Source organism: Lingula anatina, chromosome 2 (assembly GCF_051362555.1).
Source record: "Lingula anatina isolate TDL-2025a chromosome 2, LinAna3.0, whole genome shotgun sequence".
Lineage (NCBI taxonomy): Eukaryota > Metazoa > Brachiopoda > Lingulata > Lingulida > Lingulidae > Lingula > Lingula anatina.
In genome coordinates this window covers 22512895-22532825 of record NC_141768.1, presented here as the reverse complement: position 1 = coordinate 22532825, position 19931 = coordinate 22512895, and the positions used below count along the sequence as shown (strand labels likewise).

Below are 19931 nucleotides of genomic sequence, written 5' to 3'. Positions count from 1 at the left end.
TTAAAACATGTAAAACATGACCTGAATTACATTAAGACAATTAACAAAAGAACAAATTCATAGGACATAATATCTATAATATAAAAATATGAAGGATACAGTAACTGATGCAGTCCATTTAGTTATCAAACTGTCCTGTCACCTCATAAGATGTCAACATTATTTCATAATGTTCTTGTTTAATGAGTTGACATGATGAACAATGAAAATAAAAGACATTTTTTTCAGTTGCTGTTGGCAAAGTGAGGGATCAAGGCTACAATTTAGGTAAGAGTTTTTATTCATACACATACATTTGTATAGTACCATTCCCTTCAGTACCAGAAAAACTATTTCATACAAGAGTTTTTGAAACTACATTTCTACAAATTTACCTACCCCCCTACTCAACCCTTTTCATGTAATATGAATAATTTTATGGTGGGAAAAATTATGGCAGGAAAAACAATTACAGGAACAAATACAGTGTAATATCTCTTTTATTATATTCACCTCAATACTATTTATCTAAGGTACAGCATAAAAAAAAAATGTTAGCATTTCTGCTGTCTGCTAGTCTTCTGTTAAATCACTACAGAAAGGATAAAAAAAGGACTTCATGTCAAGATGTTTAGTTTTCTGTTTTGTATCTTACTCTGTGTGGTGTACGTGCTGTAATTTCTCTTATAATCATAATAACATATTTCCATTGTAATTTATATTGATGTTTTTCAATCACACACTCACCTTAAACTCCCAGCTGCGAGAAAATAATAACAAAACAACACAGGCATAATGACACAGGCATATCCTCACATAGCCCTCCCCATCACACCCTTTCACACACTTTTATACAAAATAAACAGATAAACAGGTAAGAGGAGAAAGCGAAAACAGTTTGGATAATCTCACCTGGACCAGCATATTCTCAATGTCTTTCACCTCTTCTATGGACTCCATGATTTCTAGAGTTTCGGACACCTTGCTGGGATCATCCCATGATGGCACGGGCATGGATGCCATGCCAGATGCCAACGCACAAGTCATTGATACAGCACTGAATTAAAGAGGGCAAAATACTCCTAAAACTATGTGAATTATAATTGCTTCCACATTGCTTCCCTGTTTGTTAAGTAATTCTGAAACCATTTTTTTCTAAGCTTATGGTGGTCTTTGCCTTTATCATTACTCCAACTATTTCTTTGCTAAATAAACCAAGAAACATTATGCCCCTAAATGTGACCATCACTTTGTGTCAGTTATACCCCTAGATTGCTTCAAATCAAAGTTTGCTAATACTTATTTAGCTTTGCTATCTTTAGATATCATTAAGCCTTATTCAGGCAGTCCTTGATCAGACTGATTTCATCATCATCCGTAAGATTAAGAAGGTAATGTTACTTAAGCTGCGACCACCTTGATATAATGTGCTAATAGTCAAACAACATTGCAAAGTCACAAGTTTCCCCCTAGAAGATTAATTCTTACATCTTATTGTAGCTACCCTGAAAAATCCTCAGGTCAACCCAAGGTTACATGGTATTAATTCTAACTGTCACCAAACTTAATTTATTTGTCCCCTTTTCATTATGTATTGTCACGTAGTAAGATTGTATAGTAAGATAAAAAGCTTGTAAACATATCATTTAAAGCATCAAAGGTGAAGATGGCAAAAAGAAAAAAAAACATAAAATCATTAAAAATAAAATGATGTACCAAACACATATATACAAAAAAATTTGGACTCATGTGTTTTACTTGATTTTAAGAAACATCATTATTCACAACTTAAATTGAAAGATTAACTTAGTTTAACTTACATCCATTCTGCAATACGTAACCCAGATCAGCCGAAAATCTTATCAACATAAAGTTTTATCCTTAAGTATAAAGATTTATCCAATACTGTAATTCAATTCACTGGCTAAAATTAATCTTCGTCACAGTCTCCTCCATAAACTGAATATCCAAGTTCTCTAAGCCACAACTTGCCGCCTTCCGTTAAATGTTTACAACTTGCACCTGAACAATGCCCTATGTTAAGTATTCCCACTCTGCAACCTTTCCAGTGCTTCTTTTTATTCCATTATTATCCCTGCCACACCTAGACGTAACCTGCAATAATCCATTTCTCAGTGCCTTTTCTTTCCATCTAAATGACCATGTTAATAAATCTATTACTTATGAGGTCCGGTGCCCTTTTCCATGATGCGTGGCCAATTGATCTGAACTCTCTATTTAACATTTGATTGGCCAGTTTGGGGAATATTATTACCAAGTTATTGTTACATTTGCAAAACAATAGGTGTAAATCCCCTTGTCGGAGGACCTTGTGGTTCTTTAGCACCTCAAAGGTTATGTCATTGCAGGTAAAAGGTTATGCAATCATCCTCCCAAAAACCACACTTTTTCTCTTTGTTTTCTAGTTTAAATTTGGATTTTACTGGTCTTAATTTGCTTATCATAAGTGGTAACATAGGTTACGCTGTAAACAATCAAACACTATAATTCCTCTGTGCATAGGTAATCTAAATATTGCCCCTTGAAAAATACAAATATGATCTGTTTCCAATCTAAATATTTCACAAAACTAAAATAGAAAGGGTACCACTAGAACTGTACAAGTCATAGGCGATATTTTCTTTAACAAAAACACCCTGATATTGTTATTAAATCATTGTACAGCATTGAAGCCTACTCATGTGTAGTGTTAACTAGCTAAGAACCCATTGAACCACTTAACTTTGGAATGTTAGTTTATTTACTACAGGCCACCTTCCTTTTTGTATGCCATATAATAGTGTCAGGGATCCCCCGTTGCGCGGCCCACCACCTGCATGTAAGAGCATCGCGCGTAGGGGGCAGAGTAAGCGCACATTTGGTATTCAACACCGTCCGTGCAGGGGGTGACCAGGCTGCAATAAGCTAACCCATTTGATGATTTTTCTTGAACTTGATGAAATAAAATTATTCTGTAATAGGCTAAGATAATAACTTTGTATTGTTATAATGGAATAGACCAAAAATGCGCCTTGCTACATGTTATTTTCATAGAAGCAGAACTTTTTGAGTGAAACAAATGGTTAAGATTCAACAATTTGCACATTTTGAGAGAAGTTTTTCAGAATTTTGGTCAACTTTTAGTTTAAAATTTTTTGGGTGAATTCTTTATTTCCTGCAAATCTTTCAAGACTCAGATTTTGTTTTTCAAAATTCAAAAGAATTCAACACTTAGCTAAATAAAATATGTTGGCAATTGAAAATGATCATTTTTTCACTATCTTAAGTATCAACATCAACATTTAACTAGGCAAAGAACACTGGTAAATGAGAAAACAGTTAATATGCATACGGTTATCGAAGAAAATTTACAATAATAAATGCACAAAAGATAAGCATTGTTTAATCAGGTATTAATAAACTGGAACCGCTCCTTTCTCTTTTCAATCTCAGCACAGTTATTTGTTTTATGTAACACGGAGTTGTTATTTTCAGGACAAAATGTTAAGTTTCTTTATCTGTGATTTACAGCTTTGACCGTGTATTTCAAACAATGTTAACAAAGAGAATAGTAACCATTATGTTTACAGGATAGATGTAACTATTTGTTTTGTTACACCTTAGCCCTCTGTTCATTTACCTGTCAGATTAACAGCAATTTCTCCATTATAAATGCATTCAAAATCTAAGTAGCAGTAGTGACTACTATTTTTTTTTTTTGTGATGTTTCATTTTAAGTACCAAATATGTGTAAAAATATAAACTTGACAACTTTAGAAATGGTGGCACAAAAAAAAAACAAAAACAAAAACAAAAAAAACTTCAACAAAACAGTTTTCTTTTTTCCTACAAAATGTCAAATCATAGAGACAAAAATAATGAAAAAATGAATTAAAAAATGTCATTAAACATATAGGAAAATATAAGACAGAAGATAAATAAAAAATTTTACCTTGTATGGATCTGTCCTCAATTAAAAGTTGACATTGCATATACGATAGATTCTTGGTTGACATGACTGGATCTCTCCCCATAATTAGAAGAAAAACTCACTAACCCATGCAATAAATAACCCCAGGTTTACTTCTTGACCTGTCTTAGTTTTCATTAATACATAGAATATTTAATCTCATTGGTGAAAAGTTATTATGTGTGCCAAATATCATTTACCAGTGGTTTGTCCTTGGCACAAGAACTAACCAATCAGAACCAAGGGGCAGCGCTCCCACTAATTCCTTAGTCAGTCCTCCCCCCTAGGCAGTATAAAGGTTGGCGCTCACTAACTCCTTAGGTTAGGGTCTACAACTGTGACAAGAATGCCATGTAGAGGAAAGGAATATTTGGCCAGCAATACCTGTGTATAATTTCAGATTCTAACAACAAATGATGGTCATTATCTTTACAGTGGATGGAAGGAATGCATAATAATCTGATCAAATGCCTGTTTTCCTTGTCTTAAATCTCAGTGAAGACTTTATTCTAATGAAACAATCTAGGCATTTAATCATGATTCTGAACTGTAACAGTGAGGTTGTCTTTTTAATCACCACTGTTAAGTTTTTGACCAAATCTGTGATAATCATGGCTGTTATCCAAATATCCACTGCTAAAGCACTATCCATACTAGCATTAGAAAATATTTTTCAGAAGGACATCCCTACTTATTGACTTATCTATTTTTTATTCATTTATGTATTTATAAACTCATTACCTGGTTCTAGTATTTTTTACAAGGATATGACTGAAACTTATGTACTAACATATAATCTCTACCATGTAATCTATACAACAAATATATACAAGTAGTACAATTCCTTAGCCTGTCTTTCTTGATTTGGCATTTATACTTTTAATCAGTACTGCACTAAATATTCAGTCAAATCATTCACTTAAAAATATATTATAATTTCTTATATGATCAAAGTTTAACAATTATAACTGTCTAATCAGTATACCACAATGGGTACCCACAAGCAACCCCACAGCACCCCCCCCCCCCCCCCCCCCATAGTGTAATATGGTCGTAATCCCACTTACCCACAGGGGTGGAGCTAATGTTGCTGAGATACCACAGACAAACTACAGCAATAAACACATTAAATGTCTGCTGCTCTCCTTCCCAACACAGCATGCCCATCACAATGCAATAAAGTAGCACGCTGCATACTTCATGTGACATCCCCACTGTGTGAGCTGATTATCAATTGGCATTCCACCATCATAAAAATGAGCACATCGTCACTGGTAAATGAGACGGGATAGGAATTGTCATCAGCCCTAATCACATCTAGTGTAATGATGTTAGTCATTATAACTGGTCTTTTGGCAGCTGTTGGGGCTACTTAAGAAAACAACAAATGATAAGCCAATCCGAAACACAAAAGTTTTGTTTATACACACAGCTATGACAAAAAGGAATCGTGAGTTTGTCCCCACCTCAAATAGTCTAGAGCAGCAACTAGGGTAAAAACAAATGATAACATTATTAAAAATCTGTATATCAGATGTACTGCACCTGGACTCTGCACACAAAAGGGAAATTAACGAGTTCTGTCGTTGCTGAGATGACAGCGTTAATAACGGTTCCTTTATGACTGCCCTTATAAAGCTCTTAAGCCAGGGTTACCTTTGTAAACAGAATAATAAACTGATGGAGAATAACAAAATCTGTGACCCACCGAAACAAGATATAAATCATCTTAGCTTTTTTAATATAAGGATCCAAAGAATCCAGACCTAGCACAAATATTGATGAAAAGGTCAATGAAAATTCCTCACTCGACATATAAATCATCTTTATTTTCCAATAACACTAATGAAGTGGTGTATTTACTATCTGTAAGCTAAAAGGTCAATGGCAATTTCCAACCCAACTTTATGTTTACTGTTGATAAATTTTTTTCTGATAAAAAAATTTCAGATAAACATTGAAAGCTTAAAAGTACTTGAAATGCTTCACTTTTAAAAAGTTTATATGGTGCACAATAATAAAAGGAAGAAATAAAAAACAAAAATAAAAACAATAAAAGAGGCCTTTCAGAAACGAACAATTTGTAAATACCTATTACAAGTCCAATATACATTTGGACTATTAAACATTAATAAAAACAGGAAAACATTTATCTATGCATGTTCTAAGATCAGTCCATATTCAGCAACAAAGAAAACTTTTTTTTCATTGGATTGTTCTCCTTTCAAACTGCACAGCCATTACCTAGACTTACTTGGATACATACAAATATTTTCCTCAATATCCAATTTTCTCAATAGCAGTTACAATACAACATAAAAAAAAAAAACAAATATCTGACCCATACTGTTTGCCATCTCTCAAAGGGGGCATTTTCAACATTTTTGCCATGAAGAAAAAGCTACATAGTTAAATGATCTTACAAAGCATTACCCTATCTAGTTAGAACACAACTTTATTTCACTAGATTATATTCACTCCTTGCATATTCACTTAGAATAAAAATTCAGTTTTTCATTGTGGAGTAATTCCAAAACTTAAAGGAAAGAGAATTTACAATAGGTAAATCCTAATATTTATCTAAATTTTCTAAAAAATCAATCTTACACTTAAAATTAGATACCTAGAACACACACTTAAGTAGGTACTTGGTTTTCACATTACAAACAACCACTGTAATACTTCAAATATACTAATCCTAAGGTAAAATATATTAAGTCTCTCATTACGCATGTTGCTGTTTGCCAAAGGCTGATCCCTGTTACTACACATAATATATGTGATTTCTATGGCAATGATAAAGCAGTTCTAATATTTAAGAGTAACAGAAAAGGTTATTAACCAGTGTCAATGAGTAATGGACATGTCATTGTGTTAGGTGAGCTGGCACAGAATAATTGTGCTCAGGCACATTCAGTAGATAAATGGTACTATCTACCACAATGTAAGTCACTACTTTATCATAAATATGATAACACACAACATAACTATACTTTGTATTAAAATGATGACCTTTCATAAGAGCATACTTGGGATTTCTACATAATCAACATGCCTAGCTGGAATATAACTGAAGAAAATATATTTCAATAAGCCATGAGGAAAACATAACCAAACTTACCTCTTTCCTGCTTTACATTATTTGAAAGTCTGCATGCAGTTCTAATATAGCATTCACACATGCACGCACATGCACATACACCGATGCCAACAAATTAAACTGACATAACAATTTACTTTCAACTTACCCACCTACAGCAACCTCTCTTGAGAGACCACGGAACAAGTAACTTTGCACTTTTTGGACTTCTTTTGGAAATCAATTCCAGCAATACCAATATATGTATGGTAGAAGGTGTAAAACCCAAGTCATAAATGCATAAAGGCAAGAATTTCAAGTGCTTTCTTTAATTTGGAAAAGGGAAACATAAAGGAGAATACTTTTACATAATAGGGTTTAAGGTAATCTGGCCTTTCCTTAAGAGCCTCAGCAAAACACATTTATAATTCTATTTTTTATGTTACAGTATGGCACCACATGGAGAAATAATGGCAGAATGACTATCTATATAAAATGTGTGTCTGCAAGGCAAAGTATAAGGCTGCATTGGGAAAACTAAACTTCAACTAATAAACCAGTGACATGACATGAGAAATTATACCTCATTTTGTTTTTCCATCTCTTCCTTTTGATATTCTGCTTCCTCTCTGTCTTGCAGTGCTTGACCATCAAAGTGCATGCTTGCCCCTGGGTTCATCATGGTCAAGCCTGTGTCCATAGTGGTCAACTAGTGACCACTCTGATGCTTATAAGGGCTAAATTGGATATCTCTTACCAGGCATCTGTAAGCAGAGTAAAGATCTGTTCACAATGAATTTATCACATAGCTATTGCTTCTCTGTACTGGGACTCTCGCTGAATGTAACGAGATTAGCAGACTGACACGCCTCAACTTGTTTCTAAGGACGCATTCCCATAGGGGAGTCTCACTAGATTACTGTCAGATAATCTGGCTTAAATGTCCGTCCCGCCTACTACAAGTTGTAATGGGGTAATTAACTTTCGTGCCTGCTCGGCTAACAGCTATGTAGCGTGAACCCCCAGGGAGTTAGGTTGATCTAGTTGGATAGATCTAATCTCTGGGAATAGGGTCTAAGGTACTCATATAATCACCATCTTTTATGTAATCTATTTAACACCAGGAGGAGGCGTGTTAAACTGTTAATCTGATTGCATTCAGCAAGAGTCCCCATGGAGTTAATGCACAGTACCTAGGTCCATAAATCAATTGAGAACTAAAGAGTGAGTGAACAGTGACAGCACTGCAGTTTGTGTGGGGTGGTAAGCTCATGCCATAGTTAGAATTCACTTTATTAGTTAAAAATCACAATTTAAAATCCCTTGCTGCAGATACAAAATGGCTAGCTTTCATACCAGTCAAACTCATCTCTGGTATTTGGAGGGGAGAAGTGTAGTTACTGGCCGAGGTGGACCCAGGCTTAATAGCACATCGGTAGAGCATTCAAACAGTGAGTGAGTTCGGTCCGCAGTCGAGTTAGGCGTTTTCCCCTCAGACTCTACAAAGCATTCAGATTCACCAGACCTTGGTCATGACATTTGTCAAAGGTCTTTAGATGTTCTGACTGTAGCCGTAGTGATATATAGTAGAAATTGTCGTGCTCAAATGCTTAAGTGGACAGAATGAAAACTTGACTGACTTCGAGTACTAATACGTGTTTTAAAATAACTTTTGTGACTATGTACATGTACTGTGTGGGTGAATGAAATTAATACGCTGTCCCCAGTTTGGATAAGGATTTTGTCTCTAAACAGAGGCACGAAACGCATCACTTCACATAAATAATCACATGCTCCTTATTTATAAAAAAATCAAAAACTAAATATATATCTATATAACTAGCGGGGGGAAACACCAAAACTGTAACAAAACAATACTGACCTACTTCGAAGATGCCGCCTTCTGTGGAATCCCACAATGCAACATCAATATGGATTTACGGACTCTTCCGTTCGTGGGCGGAGATGCTCGTAGGGTGTTTTTTCGCGTTTTTGTGGCTTTATTGTTGATAGTGTATAACATTTACTAAATATAGGAAGACTTTTGAGACAGTTAACCATCCGACTAATTAAGATTGCACTGAAATACTAACAGGTAAAAATGGCTTGATCTTTTATTGCACTCGACTGCTCTGCTGCAGTATTACATGTACTACTTCAAGCACTGGGTTCAAATGTATGTAACTTGGCGTTAATAGGGCTTTTGGGGAGTTTCAAAAAATGAACAAAAATAGCCACAAGATTAATAAGAAAGTTTAAAATGGCGTCAGAGCTCGTAGTTGTATGTGACGTGCCATGAACTGGCTTGATGCAGGGGAACATGAACTTGTTTCTGAAATAAAAAAAAAAAAATCAAATCTTTTTGGAAGATGTTGACACTCACCGGGTACTTCTCCCGTTCGCAAAAGATCATGATCATCTTCAAAAAGAGGTGCTACCATTAAGGAAGGCTGATTGAGAATTAGATTCAAAATTTGTGGCGTGAGAATCCACTTCTTAGGCACCTGGAGTGCTTTGTAAAATAAATAAATAAATAATTAAAGGAGAGGAGGGGGGGAGTGATATAAAATTTAATCCCATAGCTTGATTTTTGTCTTTATAAAACTGAGTTTTCTCATCCCATGGACCTTTAAAATAATACATGTTACTTTTTTATACCAAATTAAAGGTGCATTTTTTTAAAGTTTCATTCCCTCTGAATCTTGATAGCCCAGTTTTTTCCTTTCATTTAAATCGCTGTTGCAGATGCTGTTTGCACATATTTCTCTGGTTTAGAAATATATTTTCAATCAGTTTGTTACTTTTGGAGATTTATGTCTAATCTACCTCTTGGCAAATTGATCTCATGGATTCTAGTTTCCTGTGGATTTAAAAAGCTTGGATTTTAAATATTCTTTATGCATTCAATTATTCACAGATAATTCTGATTCAATGTTATGCTTCAAATATTTATTATTTTTTAATTCTTTTCTTTTCTTCATTTTTGGTGGTCACTTTGTAATTCTGGGTATTATTTATCCTAACCATCACATTGGTGCCTGAATTTTTTACACCTTAGACGAGTTATGACAGATACCATTAGTATTCAATAAAAGTTTGTATATTAAGGTAACACTAAATATATATATCAGTCCAACATGTCACTTACTCTACACAAAAGTGATACTGTGGAATGTAATTATTACAATAATTTTCCATCACACCCGGTGGCTATTTATTTTGACCAAGAAAATGATCACCAGTGTCAGTAGTGTCCCCTGTATCTTTAGGATGAGTTTTGAGAGTCCCGACAAAGAAGACTTCCCTGGGTTGTATTCCACTCAAGGACGTTCCCAGGAACCTGAACAAGGTAAGAAAAGATTTTTTTAATTAAATAGACAAAGTTGGGATCTTTTTTTCGGCAGGTGAGGTGGACTTAGATCCAATAATTATTGAATGAAGTCCCTTGTTGTGGTCATAATTCAGAAACTTATATGATTTTATTTTTTAAGACAAACTAAAAAAGTTATCATAATAATTATTATTATGCATTAAATTTTTTCAGTATAGCCAGTTGATATAGATAAGTCTTTCCATCGGTATTTTATGAGAGATTCTACCATATAATAACTAAACTGGCAGTTTAACTGGCTTTCAAAGGTCTGCTTCCACTGAAAAACCTGTATGTACTAAATAACCAATATAAATTGCCCCTGCTGAAGATGGGGGGGGGGGGGACTTTTAGTCGTTCTCTTCCCTAAAAATGGGGATATTAATTATGATAATTAAACTGTTAATCTCTCAAAGCATACTGTTACACATGGAATGCTAAGATTGAATGCTTGATGTGAAAATACCTTATGTGTTATTTGGTATATAAACATCTGTACTCTCTAGGGATTGACTACAGGTAGTGAAAGACAGTTCAATAAATTTCTAAATTTTCATAAGGAAGTAATGTGGGTCAGTGTTAGCTTTTGTCTTATTATAACAAGATCACTCTCTAATGTTGCTATTTTCAGACATTTATTTATTTAATGGTCTATATATAAACCTTTCTGGAGTCCACTATGAGTTATGGCATTTTTATTCATAAAATTTATGTATAAACATAGAGGGTATTCTAGTATGTGTTAACAAAATGGTTAATTAATCCCTACAATGTAATTTTTTACACACTAGTTTAAACTTGAATGCCATACACATATATTATAAGATTTGAATCATACAGTGTTTTTGTCAGCCATATTAAACATGTTGATTTATGTTATACCCTGTAGCATGTCACAGAACAATAAATGAACAGTCAGACTTATGCTTAAGACTGTCATTACATCATATATAGTGATTAAGGTTGGGCTTTCTTTTAACCATGGCTGCAGTTAAAGGTATGGGCTCGGCAGGCTGATATTGCTGATTTATTTTTTTACTGGAGGTTTTGTTTTTTAGCTGTACTGTATGTAATGGCTAAATCACGTTCTCCTTCATGCAGTGATTTGTTTATAAGAACCTGACCATATTCAAGTAGGAAATAGGTGACCTGTAGGTATATGAATAATGTGGTTTGAAATCAAGTTGTTTTGAAATGGTGTGTCCTAGTTTTGGAAAAACAGATGATGTTTTTGAATTTTGTTAGCTGTTATTTGATTCAAGTAATTCTAAACCATAGGTTATTGGTTTGCAAATTTGTTAGAATGCCACAGTTTGTATTTGTTTTTAATATTTCTCAGCATCAGATGACGATGCTGACAAACTAGGTAAGAAGAAAGACTTTGCCAAGAAGAAGGATAAGAAAGAGAAGAAAGACAAAGGATATAAGATGTTTGAAGAAGACAATTCAGAGGAAGAGCTAATGGTGGAAGATACAAAGTAAGCCTAAATCAGACGTTTGCATACATATGTTCTGAACTTCTCATGATTTAACCCTTAAGTTGAACCATGCATCCTGTCTTCCAGTTGTTTGATAATTAAGCTTTTTAGCTGTCATACATGTATCTATATATAATGCTGCATGATACTGAGTGCGTGTTGGTGTAGGTCCTATTTTGATTGAATGGTACTATCATAGAATGGGTTTAAGGGTACTTGCAGGTTTTATTATCATCCAGATACCGAAAATGAGTTTTTATCTCCATCTAATTATTCAGTAATACATCTAGCTTTGTGCTTATTTAAAGCAATAGAAATTCCCTCAAATATAAAATATTGGTGTTTATATTTCTTGTTGCTATGCATTTAAGCATAGGCAACTCAAAGCATTTATCTTCAATTTACCACCTTTCTATCTTGAGGTGAGATAACAATTGGTATGGCGCATAACTTCTTTCCTGGACAAGATTTTTTGTCATCAAAATTTGATAGTTGACCACAAGTTTATGGGCTTCAATCCCATGCTGTCATTTTGGTTAAATGTTTTTGTTATGGAGTTATGAGCCCCTAATTACAGATTTTCATTAAACAAAGGCATTTTTTTCCTTTTTTAATGATAAAATCTGAACTAAGGCTTTAAAGAAAAAATGCTGGAAGGGTGTCATTAAATTGCTGTTGGAACAGTGGTAAGGTAAAGAAGAAATTTGAGAAACTGATTTTTTCCATTTTTAACCCAAAATCGCAGTCATGATGTCACGAGTGTAAATGTTAATTGATTTAGTCACTAAACACTGAAGATTTATCTGTTATCCCAATCTAAGAAAGTAAATAGGAATTTTTGGCAAATGCTTACAGTATCCTTAAAATTGAATGAGTAATTATTGATTTTGCATGGCTATTGCAGAAATTGAAAACAATCAATAAAAGTCATAAAATAGAGAAAATTCATTTTGGCACATGTCATATTTGACCCTTATATCCAAGGGATTACTCTGTAGCTGCTACTACTTTCTGATTGATGGAACATCCATATATGCTGAAGCACTGGTACCTATAGTGATTTTGTCTGATGAAACAAGGACATTGTTGCGATTTTTATGTAACATAGGTTTAATTGTCCACTAGTTTGTCCTTTCCATTCTCTTCACAAGATGGAGGTTAGAGTACTGTGCGATCCTCTTTCCATACTACAACTTTTTTGTGACTACTGTATAAACATTTCACTTTGTATATCTACTAGGAGTCCATTTAAAGGAAAGAGACTTAGTAAACCAAGCTTTAAATTTGCGAAGAAAGAAAAGAAAGAAAAGTTCAAGGATAAAGAAAAGGTAATTGCATTTCTCAAAGAAAATATATGTCATATATATCTTATATGCCGGCTCTATTCAGATTGATTTAACCATTGTTTATTCACTATTAGGGGTTATTTTTAGTACGTATTAGTGAGCCAAGGTATGGTATTAAATATTGTGAAGTAGATGTACATTTGAGTAAAGGTAGAATAAATGTCAAATCAATGTTCTTGTGCAATTTTTTTGTCTTTAAACAGATTATCAGACTCTTTAAATTGAATCCAATTGGACGAACAATATTTTCCTTTCAAAATCCTGAGTATCTGAACTTATCTGAGTATCTGATTTAAAGTAAGGAGATTGATGATTTTTGTAACCCAATAGAAGCATTTGGTTTGTTGAGATCCTCATAAGTACTGTTTTCTCTCATGGTAATAATGTATTTCCTGGGAATCCTTAGTAAGCTGATAGTTTAATAATGTTACCTAGGCATTAAGAGCCCCCAGTTCAGTTTCACAGGATAGATGGCATTGATTTTGTCACAGGGTTCTTGCTATCTTACTATTGTATGAAGGTCCAGGTAATCAATACTACTTTGTGGGCTTGGAGTAGACTTCCTCTAGTCTGTATCATTTGCCAAGACTGCAATTTACCATTAAACTGACTCAAAAGTGGTGCAGGATTAGCAGTGAAAGTAAAATGTTCTTCATTCGTAATTTATTCAAGGATAAAGATAGGGACAAGGAAAAGAAAAGAGAAGAACAGAAAAAATTGAAGAAATTAGAACTGTGGAAAAAGCCAAAGGCTGTGGAGACAACTGAAGGTGATTTAGCTCTAATGTATTTAAATGCTGGCAGGGTTTTTGTTGCAATATTTTATTAAGGGGCTAATGTATTTTCATGTCAATCAAGTCTCACTGAGGAATAAGTCATGGCTTTATATGTTTTTTTTTATATTTTGTTAAAATCTCCCTCTAACCTTGGTTTTTCGTGGCTTATGCACATTTCTTCATTGTAGCTGACTTGAAGCCAGTGTTTGGAGTCCCACTTCAAGTAGCATGTGAGAGGAACAAGTCCCATGATGGCATCCAGCTGCCAGTGATATTCAGAGAATGTATAGACTACATTGAGGAACATGGTAACCACAGAAAACAAATAAAAATTCACCCAAGGCTTGTGAAAAGAAACCAAATTATTCAGTATTATTGTTATTTTACTAATGCTGATTACTTACATTGGAACATAAAATATTTGGGAAACAACTATGTTTGCTTGTTTTTTCATCAAATATGCTGAAAAATGTCTGTAGTTGAGGAGAGAAAATACAATTCTGCATTACATTCCTACAGGACTTTCTTGTGAGGGCATCTACAGGATATCTGGGGTGAAGTCCAAGATCCAACACCTCAAGGACAACTACAACAAGGGTCTGCCAAGTTACCTCCATGAACATGAGCCAAATGTTGTTGCCAGTTTGCTGAAACAGTTTCTGAGGGAGCTTCCAGACCCAGTTCTGACTACGGCAGATATGCCAAAGTTTGAGGAGGCCTCCAGTGAGAATTTACTTAGTTATTTCCAGATAATTTGAATATACCGTACAAAGATACTCATTGTTTGTGTTTAAGGCATCTTTGCTTAATTTACATTTACTTTTCCACTAATATTCCTTGAAGATGATATACGGCACACCTAACCTGTATATGTCAGCAAGTACCTGTTAAATTCATAGTTGACTTAGAAAATTTGATTTAAAAAATCTGCAGATTGTTACATTTCCAATTTTTGCTCTCCTCACTTAAAACTGTAATGCATCTCATGGCCATGTTGGTGTATGGTTGTGTTGTGATTGTTTTAGTGATAAAGCAGCCCAAACAGCAAGTGGAAAGGTTGAAGAAGTTGATAAGTGAACTTCCAGAGTGCAATCGACTCCTGTTGTCCTGGATGATGGTCCACATGACTCATGTCATACAGAGGGTAAGGCACTTCTCATATAGAGAGCTCTTACTTCAGATTGTATTACAATAACAACAATACAATAAGCCTATTTCCCCCTTATTTTGAAGAGGTGCCCATAGCAAGATGTAGATCAAGAATTCTAAATTGCTTCCAAATAAAAGTGTGATTCTTATTTTTAATATTTGTAAAATGAAATTTTGACTAAAAATGTAAAACTTTATCTAGTTAATGACAACAAAAAAGAAAGGAGACTAACATATCTGTTGTTGTATTGCAGGAAAAAGACAACAAAATGACTCTGCAGAACGTGTCCATAGTTCTCAGTCCCACCATGAAGATCAGCCACAGAGTTCTCAATGTGTTGTTTTTGCACTGGAAGGAACTATTCAGAGATGTGGTCATTAAGAAGTGAGCATTTTGTTTGTTGTATCCTGTTTGTAAACACCAGCAATTTTTCCAAAGTTTTCATTCAATATGATGCATTGTGACATGTCCGAACATACTTGTTTGATTCAAGAACAGTTTAATTAGTGTTAATGTTATGAACTCAGCATCAAAACAAGCAACTCTGCTATTTCATTTTCAAATTTTCTGAAAATTCCATAGTATTTTTTGAAATTCCAAAACTCACCTCATTTAAAATATGCCTCATATTCTTGCCCATCTTTCTAGACATGTCCCCCCACTGAAGCCAGCAACTTCCCGCTGGTCTCTGGAGCTCCCGGACGACCCAGGTCAGATAGAGGATGAGCTTCGTAAACAGGAGTCTGTACTGGAACAGCTGCACAAAGATCTGAAGAAAAAGAGTGATCCAGGCAAGGAGGAACAGCTCTGGGAAGTACAGCGAGTGGTCACCCAGCTGAAGAGGAAAGTGAGTTGATTCCTTTACAACCATGTAAACCATCAGTGCTACATGAACATAAAAAGATAATAACTGATTTGTTAAAAGAAGAAATCTGCTCAGCATGCTATATATGCCTGTTGACAGTCGAGTCGTGTTAATTTGATTCTGTATGGCTCATCTCAGCAGGTACTCTAATTAGCTAACCATAGGAAGAAAATAACTAACCATTTGAGCTATACATATTGTTTTAAGGTATGATAATAAGATTATCGTAAGATGATTTCTTATCTCACAGCTCAAGCATGCTCTCAAAGCCACAGAGGCTATTGCTGCATCCAAGGAGACCAAGGAGCGAGTGTCACAACAACAACAACAACAACAACAGCAGCAGAAAGCTTCCCATGTGAAACACAAGGCCCCTCAGCCCCCTCAGTCACACCAGAGAACAGACTCAGGGGATATTGAACTGAAACTGGACCTGCAGAAACCAGCCCCTGTGCCTGTTGCTGAAGAACCTGAAGACAAGGTAAAGACTATAGGGAAACCAGGGGCATGTTTCGCCTATTATATGAACTTCAGACCAGAATTGGCCTTGAAGGCCAATATTTTATTTAAACTTTTAATTTAACCGTTTCAGACTTAAGTTAAATTGTCTATAGTAAGTATAATATGATGGTGCTCAATATGCTTATGAACCATTAGGGATAAGTTCAGTTACAGTAAGTGGACTGTATTCAGTTAGAAAAGATGAAATAAGCTGTTTTATTTTTATGCAACAGGTTCCTACTAAAGGACAGGAAGTGAAAGAAGCAGAAAATGATGCAGAACTGAAAAAGGAAGTTAAATTGTCAGCAGAATCAATACCAAAGACTATGGAGGTTCTCCAGGAATCCAAAATGGAGGTGCCAAAATCCCAGGAAAGGGGACCTCAACTTGAAGCAAAGGAACTAAAGGAGATGCCACAGCCCTCAGAAACCAAGGAAGAGGTAAAAGTACCTGAGGTGGAAGAAGATGAAGCAGCAGCTCATGGAGAAACACCTCCCAGTGAACAGAAAACTGCACAGGATAATACTGAAGAAGAAGAAGAGTCAGTGGAATTGCAGAAATCTGAGATAGCTTTGGAAGTAAAAGGTAAGGTTCATTTACCATGCAGCCTTTTTGAGTGACCTTTAGATTGTGACTACCTGTGTTGTTGGAAGAGACATTTGTGGAACTGTTGTAAAAGATAATGTTTAACACATCTTAAATTGCTTTCCCATGTTATATCAGGTATTAGTGAGGTATTGGGTTAATGATGGCCTTTCTTTAATTTGAAAGTATACATTTTTTAAAAAATTTACTCAGAGCATGATAGAAGACCTAATCTTATTGGTCAGTAAATGCAAATATCTTTCCCTCGTATATATTATTGCTTCAGAAGTGGTGTCCACTGAAAAAGAACAGATGGCAGACATTCCTGAACAGGTCAGTAAGGAAGATATGGATTCCACACCTGATGCTGAGGAGAAGACGGAATCTGAAGTGGAGCTGGAACAGATACATGGCATGGACAATGCTGCCTTTAGTGAGACTACTCCAGCACAGATGGCTGTAGTTGCTCCCAAGGACATCACTCATGGCAATGAACCAAAGCAAATTCAAGAAAAAGGAAGTGCTTTAAAGACTGAAACCAAAGTGGTTAAAAAGGTTAGTATAAAAACTGTGCAAGAAGTGCCATCTGAAAAGGATGTGGCCAAGGAAACAAAAACGGCACCAGTTGTTGCCAAAAAGACAGTGGAGGTCACCAAACCAGTGCCAGCCCCTGAGGACAAAACAGACAAACAAAAACAAGGTGGACCAGCAGCGAAACCAGCCATGCCATTACTGCAGCCTGTTATTCTCCATGACCAAAAGGATCATTCCAAAGAAATCCACAAGAGGGCAGCACTGGAGCCTGAAGAAGAAGACCTCATCCTCCATGTGGAAGGGTCTAGTTCTGGGATCACAGCACAGTCTGCTTACCTTGCAGAATTTGAAGGTATATGTATGGGTAGGGCTATCCGGACAATACCCCTGCCTGTAATAATTATCATATTGAGAAAAATTATAAATGCCTGCATTTAATCAAAATGCATCTCCAATAAGAGGTGGGTAAAACACATATCTCACTCATCCAGATTTCTCTTGATAAACTAACTGACACTTTTAATTGTTTTACCCATATTTGATCCTCGGATCTGTTAGTCCACTGTTCTGAATGTGCTCTTAGTACAATACAACTGCTCAATATATTCTACCAGTCTACTTCATGCACATGGCATGAACTGCTGTAATATTTTAAGATGAGTTATTAATAGTCTTGGTAGATGCCATATAGAAATATATAGAAAACTATTTCGTTGAATATGTTATATTATAGTATTGTATCTTTTTTATAACAAGAAAGAGATTGTTTATGTACCAGACCAATACTTATTTTATCTAGATCAATCACTAAAAGTTTTTCTTGAAGTGAAGTAGACTAAATTTGAAGCTGTAAATTTAAACCAACTTTTAAACTTAATTTCTGCGTTAAAAGGGGCACATGACAAAAAAAAAATTGAAAAGAAAATCAGAGCAATGAAGTTTTGCTTTAAATTTTCATTTCAGCTGCTTCTGATGATATTAGAGAACTACTTGAAGAGGAAAGAGCTCTTCAGTTGGAAGAAGAGGAACTGTTGGCAATAGGTAAAATCTTTTTTGGAAATAAAAAAAATTACTTTCTGAAACTACTTATAGTGTTATCAATATTATTGAAAATTGTGCTGTGGTAAATTTTTTTTATCACTCTGACATGGTTAATTTTTTTGTTACTGAATACAAGGATTTATTGTGGTCTTTTTTTTAGTAGTAGTAGCAGTGTAAAACAGATTTAACATGTTAGACCTTTCATTCAGATTCAAAGGAAAATTTTTTTAATTTAGGTGATGAGTTGAGGAAGAAGATTGAGACAGAGCAGATAGAGATAGAGCGTCTCCAGCAGGAGATCGAGGAGCTGGAAGAGTTACGACAGGACTCCGCAGAGACCAATGACTACAGTTCTGATAGCGACAGCAGCTCCTCGGACAGCGAGGATGAGGAGGAGCTCCAGGAGATGTTACAACAGCTAATACAGGAGAATGATCATCTCAAGGTTTGTGGTTTGATAACAAAATGATTTAATCATTTTAATCCAAAACCCAGTTATTACCTCTGTTTTCATTACCATTTGTTTGTTTGTGTACAGCATTATGCAAAAAGAAATGGATTCATTTTGATGAAATATTTACGATAGGTCATAAATGGCCCAAGGAAGAAATGATTAGATTTTGGTGATGATTAATCAAGTAATAAATTTAGAAATGGTTAATTATCAGTGCAATATTTGTTTATTTATTTACTTATTTGTTTAGTCTATTTTTTGTTTTAACCTGTTCAAACTGATTGTTTGATTGAACTCAGTTCCTGATTATTATTACCTTCTGTCATTTTTAGATGAGAAATAAAGAAATGTGTCAAAAAGTACATGAAGAAAGACAGATCTGCTTGGAGGTCAAAGTTCAAATCAGAATGCTGCAGCAGAAGACTGGCACATATAGTGCGGATGCCCTGCTCACCCTGGATGAGATGGACTATACCATGTAGATTATAACACATATAACTTATATTTATTTCATAAACTGAATATTGTCTTAGAGTGATCCAAGGGTGTTTCAGCAACTAGATTTAAATGGCCAGTTGTTAGAATTTATAAAGAATGAACAGATGAACATCAAACTGGAATATGTTTCCAGATACTTTCAATTTGAGTACTCAACCAAATTGATGTCTTATTATAAGGGATGTGTCTACATGTTTAAGTTTGAAATGACACTTGGTGCTCTGATATTCAATCAAAGTATTACAAACTGTCAGCTGTATGTTACAATAGAAATGTGCAATAAATGTTTGTGGATTTCAAAAGAAA

At 34.9% G+C, this 19931-nt stretch overlaps 2 protein-coding genes across 11 annotated transcripts in view; one reads left to right on the top strand and one right to left on the bottom strand.

The window, feature by feature from the left end:
- The window catches only part of LOC106153175 (uncharacterized), a 24468-nt gene extending 15415 nt beyond the window's left edge, over nt 1-9053 (bottom strand). The window contains exons 1-2 of one of the 6 annotated variants that reach the window (XM_087003964.1): nt 8911-9053; nt 7612-7792 (exon numbers count right to left, since the gene is read on the bottom strand). In XM_087003964.1, coding sequence (XP_086860090.1) covers nt 7612-7728 — 117 coding nt within the window. In that variant the 5' untranslated portion in view covers nt 7729-7792; nt 8911-9053. Of the gene's footprint in view, nt 1-891; nt 1037-1799; nt 2328-3931; nt 4078-5016; nt 5034-7611; nt 7793-8384; nt 8845-8910 lie in introns of those variants that run through there. The other 5 variants (XM_087003965.1, XM_087003960.1, XM_087003963.1 and 2 more) reach the window with 5 other exon arrangements.
- Nucleotides 8947-19931, top strand: LOC106153184 (uncharacterized). 5 transcript variants are annotated; one of them, XM_087003974.1, is made up of 16 exons: nt 8947-8999; nt 10298-10377; nt 11738-11876; nt 13117-13204; nt 13895-13991; nt 14186-14305; nt 14517-14720; nt 15023-15141; nt 15401-15531; nt 15796-15994; nt 16263-16493; nt 16747-17098; nt 17388-17984; nt 18596-18673; nt 18910-19118; nt 19460-19931. In XM_087003974.1, the coding sequence occupies exons 1-16, from the start codon at nt 8947-8949 to the stop codon at nt 19607-19609; spliced, it is 2847 nt and encodes a 948-aa protein (XP_086860100.1). In that variant the 3' UTR covers nt 19610-19931. The 5 variants fall into 5 exon arrangements, with proteins under 5 accessions (XP_086860100.1, XP_013382475.2, XP_086860099.1 ...); XM_013527021.3 differs by having other exon boundaries at nt 8956-9123; nt 17385-17984; XM_087003973.1 differs by having other exon boundaries at nt 8957-8999; nt 17385-17984.